General features: G+C 37.0%; 1 protein-coding gene across 4 annotated transcripts in view; it reads left to right on the forward strand.

Moving 5' to 3' along the window:
• DENND4C (DENN domain containing 4C) overlaps positions 1–23,710 on the forward strand; it is a 77,123-nt gene that overhangs the window by 15,457 nt on the left and 37,956 nt on the right. For all 4 annotated transcript variants that reach the window (XM_080372865.1, XM_080372868.1, XM_080372867.1 and 1 more), the window contains exons 2-7: positions 11,218–11,545; positions 17,830–18,082; positions 18,991–19,060; positions 20,300–20,469; positions 22,069–22,310; positions 23,139–23,205. In XM_080372865.1, the coding sequence (XP_080228991.1) occupies positions 11,235–11,545; positions 17,830–18,082; positions 18,991–19,060; positions 20,300–20,469; positions 22,069–22,310; positions 23,139–23,205 (1,113 nt within the window). In that variant the 5' untranslated portion in view covers positions 11,218–11,234. The remainder of the gene's footprint in view (positions 1–11,217; positions 11,546–17,829; positions 18,083–18,990; positions 19,061–20,299; positions 20,470–22,068; positions 22,311–23,138; positions 23,206–23,710) is intronic.

The raw sequence follows: 23,710 nt of genomic DNA on the forward strand, positions 1-23,710 counted from the left end.
ACAAAAAACCAGTTTGATTATTTGCAGTACCAGACCTTGATACAACTTTTTTTCTGGATGAAGTTTTCAATTAACCAATAAAAGCAATCCTATAGAAATACTTCATTAAATGTAATTGGCAGGATTTTTATCTTTCACCTTGTCCTTAAGTTTATTTTTCACAATGTTACAGACCTCTGTAAGATAATGAGCTTGTAGCTTGTAATTTGTAACTTATTTCTGTTGTGAAACCACTACATTCTCAAATGTTTACTTGAAAACTGCTAGAAGGAATTGTCCTGTATTAGCATATGTGCATGTTCAGACCCAAGCATGGGTGATTGGGGTTGTTCCAGAGCTGGCTGTGTGTAAGACAGGTAAAAGGTGGGCATTGCACGTCTGTGAAGTTATTTTTGTAATTCTAGTTTTTCTAATACTGTTTGATTTAGTCAAGTGACTGTAACTGTTACTTTATTTCATAATTTACAACAATGTGATATGCATTCCAAAAAAGAAAGACTATAAATGCATGTCCAGGAGTTCTTTTACTCTTGTTACCATCTGTCTGTAACTAATAATCTGTGGACAACTGTTTTTTCCCTCTGTTTTAATCCTGTTCAGTGCTAATGGTACTCGTGAAGTAATATCTTGTCTTTTGTTGTGGTGTATGTATATATGTGTCTGTATATATTAATCTATATTCTTACACATAATAAAATATGCTTAGTAGAACTCATACATAGACATGTCCATGTAACTTCCCTATGTGTTGCTAATGATATGATTATGATAATGTTTGATAACCCTCATAGTTCACCTGAACTCTTTTAGCATTGTTGAGTAGTCTGGTTTATAATGCTCCATCCTGTAATAATTTTCAGTCATCTGTGATGGATACACAAGGTCTGATTTCTGCTGTCCCACATGCACCAAACTGAAACACATCAGCTGGAGTTGCACTCTTATCTGAGTAGAAATGGGCTTGCTTAGAAGTGGCTATAGTATGGGCAAGCATACTGATGTGAGCGGTAGCAGTGTGAAGACAAGCTGGAATGGGCAAGCCATGGAACGCAAGCTTTTTAGGAACACTGTGTGTATACTCCATTTATGTTCTGGTTGTTAAGTGGTAATATTAGTGACTGTCTTTGCATATGCTGAGAACATTTAAGCCTGCGTGAGTATATATATGTGCTAGAATCATACCTGTATTTGACGTTTTTAAAAAAAGTCTGAAGTTTCAACAGCCAAGGATAGTCCATGATTGCATTACTTAGTGCTTTTCAAAGTAACTTCAATATTAGCTTCCATGTCTTGAAACAAGGACAAATTTTGAGGCAGTTAGAACAAAAGCAATCATTCTGACCTCCACCGTATTCTGTTGCTGTGAATTACAACTAGGAAATAGCTGGAAAAAGAAAAAAAACAACAGAAGAAAGCACTATTGTTGATGCATTTCCACCAATAGGCAGTTTTGAAAAATATTATTCATAGTATTAATACTAATTATTATATCCAATTGTAGTTTCAGTCCTTTAGCATTTGTATTTAAGATTTGATTATTAGAAGCAGTCCTAGAGACAAAACTCTTTAAGTGATCAAGTCCTCATTGCTGAGTTCAGGCCTTCAGGTTCTTCTTTCTCCAGTGCCAGGGGACTAAACTTTGTTGCTCTGATTTAAGATCACCTTTTCTGCAAAAGTCTTTTTTTAATCAGTGTTGTCAGTTTTTCACACCAGCTTTGTCATGCCTTTATTTTTACCACTGTTGTGATATAACTGCTGCTTTTTTTGTTTGTTTGTTTGTTTTGTTTTTTTTGTTTTTTAAACAAGGCCTGCAGTGACAGGGTAAGGGGGGCAACAGTTTTAAACTGAAAGAGGGTAGGTTTAGGTTGGACATAAGACATTTATGATGATGCAGGTGGTAAGACACTGGAACAGGCTGCCCAGAGAAGCTGTGGATGCCCCATCCGTGCAGTGTTCAATGCCAGGTTGGATGGAGCTTTGAGCAACCTGGTCTAGTGGAAGGTGCCCCTGCCCGTGGCAGGGGGGTTGGATTAGATCATCTATAAAGGTACTTGAAATGTGTGCAGAAAGGGGGGTGGGGTGGGGGGCAAGCTGAAGGGTTGATGCAATCTGTCAGTATCTCTTTGCCATGTATGACAGTGATTTAGCTTCTTCAAACATGTTTTTAAAGTAATTTACAAATCTTCTTTTAATTTCTTTCCATTTTCAGTTTTAATGAATAGCTGATGCTGCTTTACCTCAAGAAGTATGCTGTCTTGCTGGTTGCTTATTTTAACTGTCTATGCATATTATGTAATGCTTTTAATGTGAACAAGGAACGTTTCTGAAGTCACTGATGAAAAGAAATTCTGCAGTGGTTGCTGTGGTATAAAATTAAGATTTAACAAGATTCAGTGAAGATTCTTTTTTACAAATGAGAAAAAATTATTTTTCCCACCCCTTCACCAATAACGTTATTTAATCTTCACACAAGTTAAAAGAATGGTCTGTGTGAATAAAGAAACAGATCTTTCCCTTCTCTACCACAGCAAAGGAAGTTCCTTTCTGAGTTTTTGGAAAGGTAAACAAAGTTTGCCTGCCACTTCTATCTTCTGATTTGTTCACTGGAAATAATAGAGAAGTTGCATGTATAAAGACTTGGTTCATGTAGCTTATTAAGTTCTGTATTGGGGAGTGAGGTGCCTGTGGTAGTCCTTGTGTTGTCTATGCAGATTTGCCTAGCACAGTGTTTGGAAAACATAGTAGTGCTTCCCTTTTACTTAGATTGTAGCCCATAGATTTTCCAAATGTTACAATGACTTCCCGACACACTGTCTTGTATCCATCCAGTAGAGTATTTGTCTTTTAGTTTAGCAGAACTATGATCTTTAGGCCAGTTTATTTAAGAGTAAATCTCAGAGCAGAATGCATATACATTTTTCTTGCAACTTCTTTACTGCCAATAGCTGGGTATAATTCGCTTGCATTTGTGTAGAAGTTCCAAGTTGTGCTTAACATCTACCTTGCTTAAAAATCTGAACTGTCCAGGCTGTGTACAAAATAAATATTTCAGCCACATTGCACACAAATTGCTGAAGTTATTCTTCAGTCTGGATTAAAATGTATTTCCTATGCAGTCTGCTTCTAAAAATGTTACTTGGTTATGAGGAAAGTATCCCATCTTGTCTAAGTTCTTCGGTCATCTATGTATGCATACTGTAGGCTTTCACACAGCAAACACTTCTTCCTAAGCAGTAGTTTCCACACATTGTAGTTTTTGGTCACTGTCAGTATCTGAAAGAAGATACAAATGAGTTTAATAAACTGCAAATTGTATGTTAGCCATCAATCATTTGCAAAAATGCCATTATAATTTCACTTCTTTGACCATCAGTTCACCTGTATTTTCGGTTAAAGAGGTGTATGGACTTGGATTATATTGAAAATAGGTTGAAAAAGGTCTTCATGGCTTTAGTTTTATTTGTGATTTAGGGTCAAGAATATCTCAGTTCTGAGTCTTCACGTGAGTAGTGAAGGAAAAGGTCACTGATTATAAGAAAGAGTTGATCTTTCTCATAAAGTATTAAAAAGGCATCTGCTTCAAGGGAGCATTGTATAAGATAATATGGTTACTTTACTGCTACTTACTGCAGTGTCTTCAGTTGCAGGAAGATTGTGTTTTGTCTATGAAACTGGCTGCCATCTCTCTGATATTAGGCTTGTACTGATCTGGTTTCATGTATTTCTAGGGGACATTTGCTTAAAGCAGAATTTGAAGCTAGTGAGATTTGTATAAGTGAAGTCAACTATTTCATAGACTTGCTATGTAAAAAAGAGAACTTAAATTTAATTTGTGTATAGTATGCAGTGAGTTTTCTTTGTAGGTAGTAGAGTGGTCACAGATGAAGAAATAAGAGGCTTTTAAGACCAACTTGATTTTTCCAGGACCCTGTGCAACTGTTTGTTGGCTTTTTTTGTTGTTTGTTGTTTGGTTGTTTTTTTAAGAAAATGCAAGATCAGTACTCCAGTTAGGAGTGAACTGAAAAAACCTTTGGTATCCACACACATGCTTGACAAATTTATTTTATTTATTCACAGAGATACCAGCATCTGTGCCACTTCTTTCCAGTAGCTGAAAGGAAGAAGTAATTACTCAAGGATTTACCTGCACATAAGCTTTAAAAAAAACAACCTCTGAACCCATGCTATGGGTGGTTATTCTTACTCTGGACTAAGTGTGTACACAGGTTTCCTGGAATACCTTCTCCTTAGTAATGTCAGATACAAATATGGCATTTGTATGTAAATTATCAGATTAGAATTTATGGCAAACCGTTTCCCTTTCTGCGGCATGCAGTTTTATAAAGCTTCTGTTTCCATTTCTTTAAGTCCACTTGCCAAAAACCACATTTACTTGTACCATTTGTTTCTAGACTTACACTGGCTTTCCAGTCTGATTTTAAAGGCTAACTCAACGTTTAATGCATTTTTAGGATTAGGACAGACCCGTACTTAGAATTCTAGACTTCCATCGTTTTATCGTGGGTTCAAAGGGACATAGTGTAACTTATGCCATGAATTTTTAGGAATGAAAGACTTCTAATTAATGAAAAGCTTTTCTGCAGAAATGGCCTCTTTTCTCTACTGGCGTGAACGTTCCTGAGAAGTGGAGGACAATGTTTTATTTTCTGTATTAGCCTGGGGTTTTTTTGACTGAATTTAAACTGTGTTAGAGGTTGGTTCAGACGTGCCCAAGTTTTTTGATTCAGCATGGGAGGCCCGCATGGTGGTGGGACCACACTGCTGTGTGGTCCTGAAAATAAAATAGCTGCAAAAGTTCAGTTGATAGGCCAGGAAGGGTACCGTAGTTAGACTTATATGGCCACATTGCTCGTGGCGTCTGAGTTGGTGCTGTAGGTGCTCTGCACAACATTATTTGGCATAGTAGTTATGCCGATGTTGCCCCCCCTGCGGGCACGCAGCACCAGGTCGCACACTGAGGTGCGACATTCCTTACGTCCTTATTCTGGTTTGCACGAAGCGGGGAGCTGGGTGCCAACCCACAAATGCCCGGGTCTCCGCCTGTCAAACCGCCACACTGTTTGCACAGTTTAAAAGCATACAAAGACATCACCCCTCGCTGGTTACCAGTTACCCAGCTCCTTCATTACTCCATTTCCCATTTGTCAAATAATCCTCTCACTTCTCAGTCAGTTCACATGCTCAGTCTCAACTTCTTTTGGGCCTGGGGCATTTCCCGAGTCGGTGGTCAGTGAGTGGGTGGTTGCGATCTGTCTCTGCCGGAGTTACCTTTCCCCTGGCTTTGCTGAGCTCCTTGCCCATGTAAGCTCCCTGCCAGCCCATCCACCCACTGGAGGGGCTCCCCTTGGGGAGCTGCTGTTCCTGAACAGAAAGATTTGCTGGTGCTTCACGATGCGCTCAGCAGGACAGGCACAGCCCTTGGAACATGAATTCACCCTGAACAACTGATGTGTTCTAATTCTCTTAAAGTCAAACTACTAACAATACATTCAATGTTACTAATCATTTGCTATCACTGATGTCCAAAGTTTGTTCAAAACGCTTTCTGAAGTACTTGAAAGCTTCTAAGACTATACATGCTGCCTGCCAGATCACCCTCCTAGCATCATTTCCAAGAGCCTTTTTCAAAAATGGAGAATGTGGCCTAAACATTTGATGAGGTTAATGGGTTTTGCACCTCGCATACTATTTTCAGAACAGATTTTTATTCCAATGAATACTATCTTAAAATAAAAAACTGAAATGAAAGGCTGAAATCGTACTCTCATACTTTCTAAAAAGATAAAAATTGCATGTCATGCATGTTTTCTAGGAACTTTCTAACATTTAATAGTATTAGAAAATAAATGAAAATTCTTAGGATATGAAAGTTTTAGTGTACTAATTTTGCTAGTACTCTCTTCTGCTGCACTTTATCTGTACTTCAGATAAGCAGACAAGCACTTTCCTGTAATTGCATATTTGAGAAATGAAGTACTGCGCTTACGGAGAATTCTAAGCAAATGTTACTTCACTGCAAATAGCTAGTGCAGTAGTAAAGCAAATGATGTTCATTAATGGATTTAAATGGAGGAGTCCTGGGACAATAGTTGTGGATACAGTAATGTTAAGATGATTATTTACTATCACTCAAGAATATGACAGGTAGCTGAAACAGACTTCCACAAATGCATATGTTAGAGAAGTCTCTTTTTTCTGTGTTGCAGATAATGCAGAAGAAAACTTTTTGTTATGTCTAAAGAACAGGAGTCCTCGGTTATGGCAATATCTGTAAATGAAGACCAACAGCTTTAAATCAGTAATCTCCATTTTGGAATTGAAAAGCTTGTTACTATGTGATAAAAGCAACATAGCTATGAACTAAAATACAGATACAATACTTACATTGTCATCTTTACTTCATGGTGGCTGTTTGTAACTTGCTCTCATGCTCTCACAAATTTTTTTATCTTTGCATGAACAGCTCCTTGTTGTATTTCAGCTAACTGTAAATAGAGGAAAATGCAGTCTAGCTGCATTGAAAGAAAAAAACTAACTGGTGTTTTTAGACAGCAGTCAATAAACAAGTAATTTCTAATAATGTAGTGTTTTTTTTGAAAAGCGTCCAGAATTCACAAAAGTGATCCTAAGAATGGAAACCTTTCCCCAAGGCAATTTCATGATAAAATGTCTCCTCACGAAAGGGCTGTGGTCCATATGACACTAATAGTTGAGTTACTGTATTTTTGATATAACATTGTGGAAGAATTTTAAAATTCCATTTTTGTTGTGAGAAAGACTGTCTTTTTAGAGAGGTCAAACTTAAATGGACCGTAGGAGAGAACATTTTGCCATATTCTGGTGTTTTACAGTGAAAAGAAGTTGGGTTTTCTTCACTCCTATATATTTGTGCTAAATGGATCTCTTGACTTAGACTAGTTGTACTAACCGCCTTTTAGTGTAGTCAGTGCAGGTTGGTTTTGTTTTTCATCTACAAAACTAATTACTTCCAATAGGAATTCCCTTTAGAAGCGCAAGGGGAATTTAAAAGAACATCTCTTATCTGAAGACTTCCTATCTTTTTTCCTGTTATTAAAAAATAATTTTGTTTGTAAACTGCTGGTAGCAAACTTCCCTATTGGTGGCCTATGAGTGAACTGGAAAACTAACTTCAATAATTTCTCCGTAGCACTTGTGGATCTGTATGGACTTGGAAGTTTGTAATTCCTCAGACAGTACTGTTCCACTCTTAAAACAGAAATCCCAGGTTTTGTTTGAGTTTGACAGGAACTGAAGTAGACTTAAAAAAAATAATAAAATTCCTACTTGGGACTTTTAGGTTGACTTTTTTTTCAATATAGCTAGCGTTTTCATCATCCAACACCAAGGTAACAGTTTTTATTTTTAGATTTTTTTTGTATTTGAATTTTGCCCTACAAGGGAATGGGGTGTTAGAATAAAAATCCCAATATTATTTTCTAAATGTTGAGTTTTCCTGTTAGTCTTGTGATGTCTCATTGAAAACTAACAGAGGCCAGTATTCCTTGAAATTACGCTGGGGAAAAGTTGCCATGATAAAACTTAAGATAGGTCTCTTGACCAACCAAACAAAGAACGTTTTTTCACTGGTCTATTAAAAGGAGCAGTGTACGTACTTATTCTTATGTGAGGAAAAAAAAATAGTGGAAAATGACAGTGGATTCATCTTGTTCCCACACAGATTATATGTTTATTTTTTCCTGCAGTTCAGAAGGCAAAGTATGCCTATAGACTAACTGAATTCTCCTGTTTCTATTTGTTTTGGTGGCTACCTGCTAGTGTCTATCTGTACTTGTAAAGCTATTGCATTAAGGATGATAACCATGGCTTAATAAGAGCTATTACTTTAAGTTCTCTTTTGAGAGATTGTGTTACTTTAAATCTTTCTGAATTTGGAGAATAAATTCATGAAGAGCTGAGTTGCACTGCTTACTTGAAACCTTACTTCTCTTATTGTCGTGGAAAAGGAAGGGAGCTGTTTTGAGAGACTCGGAACATTTTGACAAACTTGCTAAATGTTGTGCTGACATATGATGCTTGTGTGCCAGGTTTTTCAGCTGAATTGTCTGGTGACTTTGACTTCTGCATGCCATATATTACACAGAGTTTCTGTGAAGTAAATCATAGACTTGGCTAAGAGAAAAATATAAAATCATAGATGTAAGGGTATGCTCCTTAGCAACGAGTTACTATATATATATAGTTCTATTGATCCTTACTGGTAAAAATGTGGGAATGGATTCTCTTAATTTGTGTTCTAAATTTCCAAATCTTAGTATTTAATTTTTCAGGTCCTTTAAATTTTTTCTCCCTCCATTTACCCAGGAAAGCTAAATTTTCACTTTAAAACACATTAAAGGATAATATTAACGCAAGTCCAGGGGCTATAGCTGTGATTAAAAATAGAAACTGTTGTGAGATTTTTGACGTACATTGTTAGTGTTACTGGTTTATTTCCTGCTGTGTGGTAAACCTAAGCATGGGTGACAATTTTAATGTTGCATTGAGAAAACGTGATACCAAGCTGTGTGAACGTGTAGCAGGTAATAAAAGTCTGGATTATTTAACAAAGGTGGGTTTTGGGGTTTGTTTGTTTGTTTTTAGGGGTTTTTTTGTTTGTTTTGTTTGTTTGTTTTGTTTTGTTTTTTTTAACTTTATATGATGCCAACTATATTGCTATTTTTAGCAGCTTGTTCCAGTAATTTGGTTTCACATATGTCAAGTGTGAGCAGTACTTTCCAGATTACAAGATATTCTGGTTCATGACTTTCTATTCTTTTAAGGGGAACAGGGAGAAGTTTGTTAGTTTATTTATTTTTGTAATTCTGTGAACAAGTCCAAGCATCTTATGAGGCAGACTGAAACATCTTAGACTCCACTGTTTAATGATTAACCCAGTGCAAGTCAGTGCTGCTACTGAAAGGGGCATACCGCTGCTGCTTTTGGGCTAATACAGTGCATCATTGGAGAACTGCTCTGCTTGAATACTAAACAGTCTCTGGCAGGTTAGCATCCAGTCTGAGCGTTATGTGATTGCACAAACTATAGTTCGGGACAAAAGGGAAGGTGGGAATCAGCAGTGGCAGTATGGGGAGGGACCTTTTAATGGAAGGACCAATTTGTATGAGATCAAGTTGAAGCCATTACCCCTGCATTTTATGCTGACTCGCTTACCTGTAAAGGGCTTTATCACTAATTTCATGTTGTTTACGACAGTAAAAAGTGTAAACTTCTGCAAGTTCTGTAGGTGAAGGTGATTCAGAAGTTTCCACAAGTTGCTGTGGCTTTGGAGTAATTTTCTTGTTCTTTGGGAGACTTAGGCACTGAACACCTGACAAATTGAATGAGCCTTTCATTGCTCCTGTTGATACAGCATCCCTATATTTTTAGGTCTGAAAATGCAGTCATGTGAGGAACTGTCCAATGGCTTTCCCCTTTTCGGGGGAGTCAAACACTTCTGTGTCTCTTCCTCGGATCTCTGTTTATGGATTGCCCTATAAAAGCTGTTAGCCAAAGTGTTTAGAGAACACTGAAGTGATGTTGTGAAAAGCATTGTGGAAAAATATTGCAGAGGAGAAGAGTCTTTTAGAGGGTGTCGGTACTCTTCTTTCAAGTTTGAAAGGATTTGAAAAGTTGTCATTTCAGTGTTAGAAAATAAAAAGTGGGGTTAGTTGGAGTACAGAAGTATCACAAATTTGCATGAAGTTATTTTCCTTCCCCTCCCTACTTCCATCTCATGCTACAGTACCTTGCAAAATAGTGGTCGGTGCGTAAGTTTCATCATCTTATGCTAAGTTTTCTTAGTAAGCATGCAGAATGCATAACTGATTTTTCCTTTAGCTGAGTACACAGAACACTTTTGATAACAATCTTTAGTAGTCTTATAAAAGTGTGAAGATGTGACATATCTTTTCAGTGTAATTTCGGTAAGAAAGAGCAGGATAAGAACAGGAGGAGAAACCACATTGCAGGGAACAGGATTATGCTATCTCCACCACACCACCTTTCTGTTGGCAGAGGCCGGTGTTCCTGCAATTATCAGACTAGGACATTCTAAATACAGGAAGACTTCCAATTTTGGTGCACTTGTTAGCTGTTGTTAGCTGGTAATACCCATGGACCGCCACTTCTTGGTGGGTGGTACCTTGGCAACTGTGGTGGTCTTGTTTTCTAAGCTGGGAACCAAGCTTCCATTCTTGGTTAGTTTTCTAGAAGGGATCCCCAGAAATGTGATAGAAACATGGAGATCTAAAAGAAGGTGGTTCCTTGCTCCCTGAAGGGGTGTAATAGTATTCAGTTTTATTGCTTGGCCACTACTGTTTAAGTATTTCTCACTCAGCTTTTGAAAAGATAGGTATTTCATGAGACTGGATACTTGAAATTGTACTTGGGATATTTGAGCATAGTCTGTCTGCTCTTAACAGAAACTTGCATTTCACAGGTTTAAAATCATATGCTTAGTGAACATCACCAGCATTGTGAGAACAACTCTTTCTAGATCTGTAATGTGCAGCTAAGCAATTGTGTGTACAGCCTGATCAGCTGATGAAATGTGGGTTTGGATGTGTGATTTTTTTGTAAATGACTTCCAGATGTTGCAGTTGCCAGCTGAATGTCTCAAGATTGCACTGTTAGGTCTAGATTATGAAACAAAATGGAGGAAATGTGCCAAAGGTAGTGAGCTTATACTTGGAATTGTTGCCTCAAAAATGAAATTAAAAAAAAAAAAAAAAAAGAAAAAGAAAAAGCAGCATGATTCTGTAATCAAGTTACTCACTAAGCAATGGATGAAAAATATAGATGCTTTAAGTTAGGCATAGCTGCATTAATTTATAGCTTGTGAAGAACTTGAACGGTCTAATAGCTAATGCCAGGCAATTTTCTGTGTAGCTGCTGTGTTAGGAGGTTTGAGTTCTTTATCTCACTTAAACTTTCTTGTACTAAAACGTGACTGTTTCAGTGCTAGAACTGAAATCCAGTTACCAACAATACTATTTCTTTGAACAGCAGAAATCAAAGTTTGCTTTGGAGTTTCCCTAGAATTTTCATGAAATCTTTATGTAGGAAATTTTTTATTTGCAAAAGTTTCTTTAAAGATTTTAAATTCTCATACTTGTTGAGGGAAGGGGTTTAGCTTGAAAACAGAGTGGTTGACTTCTTTCTCTTTATTTTCCCCAGGAAGTACTGACATAACCATGATAGAAGACAAAGGTCCACGGGTGGCTGACTACTTTGTAGTGGCAGGGCTCACTGATACAGATACTGCAACCCTTCTGGACCAAGAAATAAGCAGACATGAAACAAAGTCAACTGGTCCAAAGGCTCCAATTACTGACATTGCTGTGATAATTAAATCAGCTGGTGAAACTGTCCCAGAGGGATACACCTGTGTTGAAGCCACCCCTACAGCCCTTCAAGCCAACTTAAACTATGGAAGTCTAAAGAGTCCTGAACTTTTTCTTTGCTACAAGAGAGGCCGGGACAAACCACCTCTTACTGACATTGGGTGAGATTTCTATAAGAATTCCATTCCTACTTCAGTAATAATAAAATCTTATTCTGCATAGATGATGATGAAAACAGATGTGAGAAAACTTAAAAACATATTGTCTTTGAATCTATATTGCTTATTGTGTGTATCTGTGTTGTATTTTCTTTCTGAAATAAGCTGAAGAAAGTGTCAGTCTTCTAATGAACTTGTCTTTTTAGAGTGAATCATAATATTTTACTTAAACAGACAGGAGATATAGATATAGAGAGAGATGGCGCAAATTAAATGTGAGAAAAGAAGTTCTCTGCTGCAGTTTTATGAAAAGTGAAAGAATAGTACAAAATTGAAATGGTAAAGTGCAAAGCCAAAAATATAACGTGTTTAAAATGAAAGCTCTGACTTCAGGAGACAAAAATTACCACTTAGTGGGATTCACTTTAATGCTTAAAAGATATCACTTAAAAATCATAGGACACTGAAACACAGATCTTAAAATTATCCACCTACCTAGCCACCTACCTAGAATCTTGTAGCCTGCCTTACTGTCAGATCACAGTATTTGTGAGGTTGCTTACACAACATGGTTGGCTGCAAACACTGGATTATGTAGTCTCTTGGTAACTCTAATCATTCTTGTATTTCAAACCCAGGGTTTTTTTATGTCTGAGGTGTAAGTTCCTAAAGAGATACTAGTACTGTGTTTGAGAACTTTAGATATAGTCAATGCTTTAAGTTCAGTGCTTAATAAATGCAGGGGGCAACCTGGCAGGGAAACTCTGAACTAATTTTGTTGCTTATAGGATCCTGAGTTTAATGTAAATATTCAGGACCAAACCCACAAAATCCCCCAAGATCTTGAGCTGGTGGATATTATAGTCTGTCCTCAATCTGTAATAACTCATGCAGCTCCACAGTATTGCTCTATATAGCACTTTTCTGGTTTGGATAATGATGTTGTAGAATTACTGGGGATGTAATGAGAAAGAAAACAGAACATGAGTGAGGGGAACGGTTACAATGATGGCAGAATAAGGAGTGTATGTGTGTTTCCTTATTTATTTATTTATTAAATAGTAAAGAGTAAAGGAAAAAACCCTATGCATTTATATGTAAGCTGTAATAAGTTTAGTAGATTTAATGTATAAGTTTAAGCACATTAGGCACAATGTCTACATACCCTGCTTTTGACCTGCAGTTTGAGTGCTAACTGGCAAGTAGAGTCCAGTCAGGAAGAAACCAATAGTGAAATTTTAGTAATGAAGTGAGTTACATGGCAAGATCTTTGCTCTTCAAGTTGTATAATTAACATGGTACATTCTAATTTCAGTTCATTTTGATAATCTAAATTTTGTTATAATAATCTTCAGTGAAACTGTGGATTTTTAAGATAGTGTGTTCCCATGTGTGTGACTGACACTACAAGATGAGATAACTGTTACAATGGGATTTGACTGTGTGGAATTGCAGTATGAAGTTGTTCTTTGAATGGTATGTCAAACTTCAGTAAGTTCTAGCAGAAGGAAGAATTTTGAGGAGTTCCTCACATGGATTCCTAAACCATCAGTCTTCAGCATGTGCCTTTATGGAAGCAACTCTGCTAGCGCATGGTTTTTTTCACGTCTCCCTCAACTTTAGGAGCTTGAATGCTTGGGTAGCTTTCATAAGGAATATTTGATAAGCAAAATAGGCAAATAGTTGGCTGACTAAGGGTTTCCTGAAAAGAGACACTTTTTAAAACTATTGGTGGAAAACTGTGGTATTTGGCAACTGGTATTTATTCTATATTTTGTTTTACACAGCTCTAATTAGAGTGTCACACCTAACAAATCATGGCAGGCTTTTCTCTCTGTGCAATGATGCATATGAGTGTTTTCCCCCTGCTGTTCCTGCTGTTTTGCAACTACGTGCAAGAAATTGTTAGAGCAAACTTTTTTGTGTTGTTACGAATTTCAATGTGTTCAAATAAAAGTGGAGTTTGGGCAAGAGATGTATGTACATTCTGAAGACTAATTTATGCTGTTCTATACTCTTTTAATTAAAAAGAACCAATTGTGAAAGAGCATTTTATCTTTCAGCCTTACATATCCATTAAGTCAGCTGACAGGCTGAGTGAACTTAATAGCTCGAGAAAGAATGTATCCCTTGAAAGAGTCAAGTCCATAGTCTTCTGTCAAGGTTGTTTATATGTGTGTGTGTATGAAATTGAGTTATCTTGTAGCCCCAGCATTCAGATGATTCTTGGTAAATGTGTGTGTCTGTATTTCTTTCAGGGCTATTTTTAGGGAAACTAATGAAACAAATACTGTTTTGAGAAAGGGGGAGATGGGAGCGTGCTCTGCTGATTCTCTGCCATTGTCCTTGTGTTCTCAATTTCTGTACCATCCTCCATCCTCTTTCCTTCCTATTCTTCCACTGATTCTTGAGTTGGAGCATCTGTAAGCTGCTAGTGACTCCCTGCTGCAGGTGCTCATTTGCACATAGTTAGGTCATGTGCTGTGCTTCTAGGTGTTGCATTTGGGTAATTCAGCTATTTGTCATTCTGTTGCTTTCCTAACCAATATTTTTGCTAGTGTTCCAGAAATGGACAAGAACTGAGATTTGAGATTTGTTTTGTGCAGTGAGACAAGATCTCACCTCTCTTTGTTTTACACTTTAGTTAGGAATATGGGAGAGCTCCAGCACTTGTTTCTTAAACAGAAGAAAATCTGACAGAAAAATGCTTTCCAAGTGGAAGTGGTTTTGCAATTTCTAACACCTACTGTAGAAAGGACCAAGGGAAGAATATCAGGCTTCTAGTCTGAAGTAGGGGTTCTTGTATTACTGAGTAATGCATAAGTTAGGTAACTTGCATTATGTAAGTAAAGAAATACTGATATATATTTTTTTTTTTTAAACTAGTATGGGAAGCTTTAGTTTAATTAGTGGTTCTGTGCCAAGGACCCATCTCACTGTGCATATCTGGTTTCTGAAAATACCTGCAGGAGTATCTTGCTTTACAAGAGATGTATTTAAAAAATGAAAGTGAACTGAGATTTCAAGAAGCGTAATAGAAACTGGAATATGTTCTTAACAGCCAACATCTTCCATTGTTCCTTAAATCCCAGCAGTGTGACAGCTGTAGTTGGGTGTTTGGAACAGCCTAGGATAATAATGATGAAACTAATCACTTGTATGTTTAGACAAATAATAATAGTAGTGGCAGTAGAAATAAAAGATAAGTCGATCTTTTCCCTACTTGACCCAATGCTTCTCTGACCCTTCTACTGCCTAGTATATTTATTTTATTTCCTTTACTGCCTTCTCCTAAATGAGACGGGAAAGGTTATTATAAATACTTACTTTGCATAAGGACTGTGAGAGGCAGGAATGTGGTTGGACATAGAGAAGTCAAGGCCAGAGAGCAGTCCCACACAATACAATTCCAACAGTCCAACTATTCTGAAATTATTTTCCAGAAGCAGAATTTTCTGTGGATTAAGGTTTTTAAGAGCTGCAAGAAGGTAGTATTTATCTTTTCTGAACTCTTGTCTGATGTATTGAAGTATACCTTTAAATAAGTAAAACTGGTCATGAGAGAATTTCCATGTACAATATGAAACGGCCTTACGAAGATGTAAGATTTTTTTGGCCTTTCTTACAAAAAAAAGGACCTACTAAAGGAAATGGTAGGTAAAATTTTGCTTGAAATTAAACGTTATTGAAGTTGATAGAATAATGTAGCAAATAAGGTATACTTAGGGTGAAGGCCAAGGTATAAGCTCATAGGAAAAGGAAACCAGTCTTACCCTGTTCAGTACTATTCAAAGGCAGACAAGGGGAAGTTTAAACAAGTAAGTTTTACTTACTTTCTCAGGGAGGACTTTGTGTGTACAGGGTATCGTGTTAAATATTTCATGCATCGCTTCTGAATGTTTTTGTCTGAATCATTAAAATAATTGTTTAATTTGAGTGATCCATGGGGGGTGATTTTCTTCTGTTTGCTTGTTTTCTGAAATTCAGTACTGTGCGTTAGGTCAGGAAATGGTGTGGGTTTAATACTACTTCTTCTGGTATTTAAGTAGGGGTGAAAGTTGCTTTCATTTTCTTTTTGCTTTTGATGGGAGGTGAACCCACTGTTACAGTTTTCTTGAACACTGCTCAGCCCCTTACCCCTTAGAAGTGTTTGCACAACTGAGATATTCTTCAGTCTTTTAAGTATTTTTCTGAGAATACTTGTAAACCTATTAAATTGAACTGCTGGAATTGTCTGATTAATAAGGCTTTCCTTCTCAAAAGCTGTCAGCTGACAAATGATTCTGGAATAACTTTAAATTTGTGGATTTTATTTAAAATACATGACATCAAAATAAAACTGAACTGAAATTTCTATTGGAGGCTGCTCTGTTAATATTATCTTCTGAATAATGTAAGGCAGTGATGTGAAGATTTCATGTGAACTCCATGCACAGTGAAGGTGGCCTGAGAGCTGCTGCCATTGTAGTTGTTCGGTTTGTGTTTGTTTAGTTTAGTTTTGGGGCTTTTTTTAAACTTATGAAGTAGGTAACCCAATTAAAAAAGCAAAATACATGTTCTTTGAGAAGATGAGTTAATTTAGAAGTAATGTGAAGCATGTACTTTCTCTGTACATATCTTGAAACTGTAGCAAGTATACTAAAACTTGTTTCAACTTGGAAACACTGGTGTTAGGCTGGTTTTGAACCTGAGGTTACACATTGTTTAAAAAGTAATAGTAGTTTGAGTATCAAGACTTCTTACAAGTGAAACAATTATCGAAGGCAAGAATATTGTCCTCCATGAACTAGCTGAATAAATTTATGTGGCAGCCTGGTAGCTACATCAAGATACTCCCAAATTATATGATTTCTTTGGTTTATTGAAATATTCTAGGACTGTAGTTTATGTATATCCTCAATACTGTAACAAGATACACGTTTGTTCTGTGGAATTAGACTAAACAGTAATATTTGCATATTCCAGTTTGAAGATGGACAGTAATGTTTAAGTAATTTGGAAATTTTAATAGTATATATATATTTTTTGTGAAAATGCTGAGAATTATTTGATCTGGAAAAAGCTGTGGTTTTTTGTTGGTTGGTTGGTTTGGTTTGGATTTTTTTAGCTTATGCACATGACTTTTTGAAGTTTTCAAATTTGCACTTACTAATAGCGTGTTAAGCATTTAACCAAGGGTATTTTGGGGACAGCAAAAGATACATTGTAGGGTTATTTTTTATTTTAAACTGAAGTTGTAATACATGACATGTGGAAAGCTGCAGGTCACAAACTAGCAAGTTGTAATATGTTACCTTTATCCTAAATCTTGCCATGTATTATAAAGATGAAGACTCATGTGGGTGGCTAGTACTCTGTACATACTGCAGAGAATCAAGCAAATGTAACCATTGCTTATTGGGGTGTGCAATGGGAGATATTGCCCTGTCATTGCAGCTGTGCATCAAAAATATGCAGTGATGCGTAGTTTGACTTCCACATTTCTTCTTATGGTTGCTTCCTAAGAGCTTATGTTTGGGAAAGATGGTGTGTGAACTTTTTAGTTCATTTAGCTGCTGTGAAGCCATGAAGGATTTTTCTTTTCCTGCTAAGAGTGTGGTGTTCTAAACTAGTGATCTGGCTAGAAAATCCAGGTACCATGTGAATGTTGCTGTAAGGCCGTATGTTGTGCTTTCTAGTAGTACAGTTAACTGTAGTTATGTCTTCCTTTACTGTGGAATGGAGTACTAGGTGGTGGTTGTTGTTGTCGTTCCCCTAAATGTTATTCAAACTATGGATGTAAATCATTACTGAGCTTGGGGTTTTTGTCTGTAAAAATTCATCTAGGGAGCACACTTCTGTCTTCTGTGGTTCTTTTGCAACAGCATGCCTTAAAAAAAAAAAAAAAAAAAAAAAAAAGAAAAAGTCAAGCTTGAAATTACTTTCCAGACATTTTAGTGATGGAAATGTATGCAAGCAGTGTAAAGCTTCCTTTGTGTTTAATTTTCATTGATTGTGCAGCATTCCTACTAATTCTGTAGCTAAATCCCTTTCATTATGGCTTGATTTTGTTTTCCTATGTTTACTACAAAGACTATGATTTGTGCCCACAGAGATTTCTTATATTTAAATATTTCTGAACAGTTTCTTTGCCTCACATTGTGCATGATGAAAGTATATAAAATGCACATTAGAATGTTGCAAGGATGACATTGGGTGGTAACGAATGGACAATTTCTGTGAATTTGTTCAAGTAATTTCATATATATTTGAATGTACAGAATATTTTGCTTCCTTCCTGTCTGCAGAGTTCTATATGAAGGGAAGGAGCGCATCATTTCAGGCTGCGAGGTGATTCAAGCTACTCCTTATGGTCGTTGTGCTAATGTTAACAACAGTTCAGCTTCTTCTCAACGAATCTTTATCACATATCGAAGGGCTTCTCCAATACGACCTCAAAATTCATTGGCAGTGACGGATATCTGTGTAATTGTTACCAGCAAAGGAGAAACCCCTCCTCATACTTTCTGCAAAGTTGATAAGAATTTAAATTGTGGTATGGTGAGTATTTAAAAATGAGTTCTGCTTTTTGGGTTTGGGTTTTTTTTTTTTCCATAACCCTCAAACAAACCCATAGGAGTGCCTCTTAAACTCTTAGCACTGTTATCATTGCGTTCTATCACAGTTCAGTTTTGTAAGTTTTATAGCTGTGATTTCCTTTCATGTTAGGAATTACTTGTTTGTACTGATTACTTACTACTTCGTTACATTTTCATGTCTAGGTGCTATTTAGGAGTTGTGTGATGGATTTTTTTATTTATTTATCTATTTTTAATTATCCCCTCCTCTTTGGCGATGCTGGCACTCAGGATGAATCACAAATGCTTTTTTGCTAGTTAGCAATAATGCCTATGTTACTAAGACACATAAGAACGATAACCACTGCTTATAGTTTCTTCATGTGCTTTTATTTAGCCTGTTTTGCATTTAGCTTACTTGGGCTGAAATAAGTGGGGTTTTTTTGAATGGTAGAGTGTATTTAGACAAACTGCAAAAACACTATGTAAATAATCAGTTTATGGAAGTATGGGAAAAGCTTCAAGTGATGATGTTTAGAATTTCACTTCTGCTGATGAGGTTCCAATAAGAGCCTCCTTTTAAATGACCAAGAAAACATGAAGCTGCAAAGTATCAGCTTCACTTTTTCCTATTATTCTGTAAGTCAAAGAGTAACGTGGTGGTGTGACTATTTAACATAAATCTTGTAACCTGTAAGAAATGTGAGAAGGGTCAATTCTTGTTTTCATGATTTACGGGCACTCAGCAGCCAACCAGTCATTTTATTCTATAACACTTTTTATTTAAATGTCTGCTTTGTTTATGAGTGGGAGTATATACGAATGCTTATGCTTGATTTCTCTGTTGCCTGTTGTCTTTGCTGGTTCTAAGATAAAACTTGTGTCTTCTAGTGGGGTTCCAGTGTATACCTTTGTTACAAGAAGTCTGTGCCAGCTTCTAACTCTTTAGCATATAAAGCTGGTAAGTAATTTTAGAAGCAGACCGTCTAAACATGCTAACAGAAGTATTTGAATGCCTTGTTGAAATCAAATAATACTTTAAAGACTTTTAAGTGCTGTCTGTCACAATTCTGTTCCTAGAGCATGTCATTGGAAATCAACTCCTATAATGTTGTCTTTGCTCTCCTAACTCTATCCTGGGGCGGGGGGAGGGGAAGGGCACCTTAATAGGAATAGCATTGTTCTGTATTAATTTTGTTCTTATGATGACAGCTTTGGTAGCTTAGGAGCTTTAGCAGAAGGCTTAGCAAGCATTTCAGCTGTAACAGAAGTCTTCATATTGCTTGTGTTGGTGATGATGGAGGAGTAGTAATTAAAAATTCTGTTCAACCTTACTCATATTTCTTTTTATCTTTCACAGCTAATGCAACATCTTTCATTTAATTTGAAAATTAAAATGTGTTCCTTCAGTTCCACAGCTATTCAATTATTTCTTATTTGAGGAGAGACAAAAAGTCTTGTCTTTTAAGTCTGGCTTTTATTAAGGTTTTTAGTGCATTGCTACAGATTACAGATTTATTTTTTTTAAAAGAATTTTAACTTCCTGAAGAGTTTCTGTGGAGCACTAAGTGCACAAAGTTTCTTTGAAAAGAGTAAACTAACAAGTAAAAGTGGAAAGCATAGATAGTGAAGTCAGTGCATCATAAAATAAGCTAGATAAACACCATTAGTAAACCAATGCTTATGTGCGTATTGTCTACCAGCAAGATTAGATATGTTTCTGAAAACTGAATGAATTTGTTTTAATTGAACATATTGACTGATGAGCAAAAAATGTAGACAGTCAGCTAGTTCATCCTATTTTCAGTGGAGGTATTGCTGCTGGTTTTACGGTAGAGAAATTATTACTTTCTTCAGAGGAATTTCTTTGTAATAAAATCTATTCCAACAGCACATTTAGATAGCACAGATAAACTGGTTTAAATTAAAAATCTTTAATGAGTTTTTGCTGTGTACTCTTTTCTGAGCAGTTACCAAGAGGGAGTGCTTCAGTATTCATAAACAACTTTTAAATGATTGTTTCTTGGATGACTTAGTCTTACTGTCAAATAAGAGACTTTCTTGTTCTGCAGATGTAATCTTCAGCTATAAAGTCCAGATAACCAAGAGACTTTGCTGTATATTGTGGAAAATATATTGCTTACATTATTTTGGGCTTACAGAGCAAATGTACTTAATTTTTCCTTCTCTTATTCTGAAGGCTTGATTTTCAGATATCCTCAAGAGGACTATGAGTCATTCCCGCTGTCAGAATCTGTACCACTCTTCTGCCTTCCAATGGGGGCTACTATAGAGTGCTGGGACCCTCAAACCAAATATCCACTACCAGTGTTCTCAACATTTGTACTGACCTGCTCTTCTGCAGAAAAGGTATGGCTCCACTCTGTGTCTAGTTTTTTCTTTTAGTTCGGATGGCTGCTGTGGAGATAAATAGGCATTGTTTCCTCTGTATTTGAGAAATACTACAAAATGAATTGTTACATCTTGAGCCTGTGTGTAAGGCAGAAGTAAACCAAAACAGGAAATAGCTGCAAGACTATGTGCTGTTCAGTTCCATGTAAGCTGAACCATACACTTAACAAAACCAAAATAACAGTGCGTGTATTTTCCTGTTCTTTCAAGAAAGAAGTTTCTGGGAATGGAAACATAGCCTACATGTTACAGAGATGTTCACTTACCACATGTATTGGCAATGTTTAAGTTGGTAACAGTTTTCCTATGGTTGACTTAAAAGCCACTCTCTGTGAGTTTGTGTAATTGGGCTCTGTAAGTATCTGTGTGTGTGAATAGGAAAATAGTTACCAGAAAAACGACTGGGTAGGGGGAGGAAAAGTATATGCTGAAAGGTAGCATCTGAAAGGCTCTGAAGAACTGATGAGCTCCTGAGACCAGTGATCATGTTGAATTCACATGAAGTGATAGACGCAAGACACCAGCAGTCTGCTGAATCTGTACAAGACCACTAGCACACATGGGCACCAAAAATGTGTTGCGTGACTCAGCCCACATGTGAGAAGTCAGTGTCTGCTATACACAAACAGAACGACAGGATTATAGGTACACCTTGATGAAGCAAGGGAGACCTTGGTTGAGTTTGGTCTCACAGCTGTTACTTCAGCTTGCCAGCTGTGTCTGTGTGTGTGTGAACTGCATGAAGGAATAAGTGAATGTAATGTGTGATTAGCTCTCTGTGACTAATAAACAGCAACTTAGCTTGATTAGTGGTAACAGCTCAGCTTCCACTCTGCCTCAGTCCCCTATCAGGGAAATTTTATATTCCTCCATTTCCAATCAACAAAAAAAGTCTTTCTCCAATATATTAATAGTTATTTTGCAAGGAGGAATGCAATAGCAGCCAGTATTTTTCTCCAAGAGAATATATGCTGTAGTATCCATCTTTCCCTGTTCTGCTTTTGCTAAGCTTGCCAGAATAATTCAGTCAGTTATGAAACTGACAAATGGGGAAGGAGTATTAGAAAAGCTGTTTAGCTTAATAAAATGAGTGAAGTCAAAGCTAAAATAATTTTATTGTTTAGTGTGGTAGTGATAGGGTAATGTACTGAACACTAGCATTTCATGAGGTATTTTTGTGTTTGTTTGGATTTTTGATCATGTTTTTCTGGTTTGTTGTTGTTGTGGGGTCTTTGGGGTTTTTTTTTACCATAATTATTAATGGATAAGGTTTTGTCACAGCAATCGTTTTTTATCCTTCCCTTTCAATTTACTGAATATGAATACTTTGTTGAGGAATAGTGCAAGGAGAGAGACGGAGAGGCACAAGAGTCCAAAGAATTTAGTTTATAAGTGTACTTTGTGTATGTTGCATACGTAAAAGGTCATTTCACAAGCTACCAGCAAAAGCAGTATAGCATGTGTGTGAACACCAGGCACTTACGGATGCTTCGAAATTTCTAACCCAATCTGCTGTTAAATACTGGGTATGCTCAGCTGGTTTTCTTCATCTTTTAGGTTTATGGTGCTGCAATTCAGTTTTATGAGCCTTATCCGCGGGAGCTGCTAACAGAAAAACAACAATTGCAGCTGGGTCTCCTGACAGCTGTGGAGAGGAAAGCAGTTACTTCCAAGTCCATCAATTCCAACAAATGCATCTGCCTTCTCTCACACTGGCCTTTCTTTGAAGCCTTTCGAAAATTTCTTATGTTCATCTACAAACTGTCTGTCTCTGGACCTCATCCCCTTCCCATTGAAAAGTAAGTAAAACCTTTCTCAAGTTAATGTGGAAAGGTAGCTGTATCAGCTCAAGAAATCATGTGATTTATACATGTCACAGTTGGTATATTTGCTCCATCCTCTTGCTTGCACTGTGTAGCTTATGTTGTATTGATAGAAATTATTGCTGCTTCTGTTTAATAGTAGCGGCTCTTGCAGTGCCAGGAAAGTGAACTGAATTTTACCGTGGCTTTTCTGTTAGAGAATGTCAAGCCTGTTTACCTTTGTCTTAACTGTGTCAAACACAGAAGACGGCTGAGCTTTAAGATACATGCCAACCTTTGCAGTCCCGCTTTTTAGGTGAATAAATACAAGCTGAGGAAACACCCGTGTCTGTTTCCAGGCACAGCAACTGCTGCCGATGTTTTGTTTGTCTGTCGGTGTAAACTCTGTAGAGGATGCTTTTAGTGGTCCTAAAAGTGTGCTGATATACAATGTTACCTTCAAAACTGTATTAGACATCTGGCAGTAAAGCGTATAGTTTCTCTTAGCTAAGCCTCGTTGGAAACTCTGTAGCATGGGGTTAGGCTGCCTGGGATTCTAAATGGCTTGCCTAAGTGCCAGTGTGTTCTTATCTTTTGTATACATATCTGAAGCTGCCAGTATTAATTTTCATGCATGAAATGTGAGTGAATGGAGCTTCTTTGTTTCAGTTTGCATAGGTAGGCTCTGAAACTTATCAAACCAGTAAATAAATCCTAACAGCCTTTCTAAAACATGGTACCATAGTAATTCCAAAATGTGAGTAACACTGTTTTCAGTCCCTAATTACTCCCTGGTGCTGATTTTGTAACATCATGTCTTTGCAGGCACATATCCCATTTTATGCACAATATACCTTTTCCTTCACCACAAAGGCCAAGAATTCTTGTGCAGGTAAGCAAAACATTCGTTTCCATTTTTAGTTACAGTAACAGCAAACCATCTTTCTTGCTTTTGAAAGCCTGGTTTCTTCCTTTAGGCTTTTTTTCCGAGTTTTAAATACCCATCTATAGGAAGGGAAATGGGAAGAGATGAATGGGCTTGCCTTCTCTTTTATTTGTGTAAACCTGGGGTAACTTAGCAAAGCAAACTGTTTTGGACTTAAGGTGATGCAGGTGGTAGCAGCATCCTACTCGCACTTTGAAATTTCTGCCACGTATTACCTATTCATTTTATAGGCACCATTTGCATTACCTCTGTGGGGGCCGTTTGTTTTCTGTCTTTCTCTCACTTGTCCACCCACTACTGTGGGTCATAGGTTAGTCCCCCGGGGCCCTGTCTCTTATGCTTCTCTGTTTAATCACCTAGCAGCAGTGACATGTTCAACACTGAGTCACAGGCAATTTCCTGTAACTTCTGAGAATCGTTTCAGTGACTAATACAAGCTGTGTTGACCTAG

Source organism: Falco punctatus (assembly GCF_963210335.1).
Source record: "Falco punctatus genome assembly, chromosome: Z".
Taxonomy (NCBI): Eukaryota; Metazoa; Chordata; class Aves; order Falconiformes; family Falconidae; genus Falco; species Falco punctatus.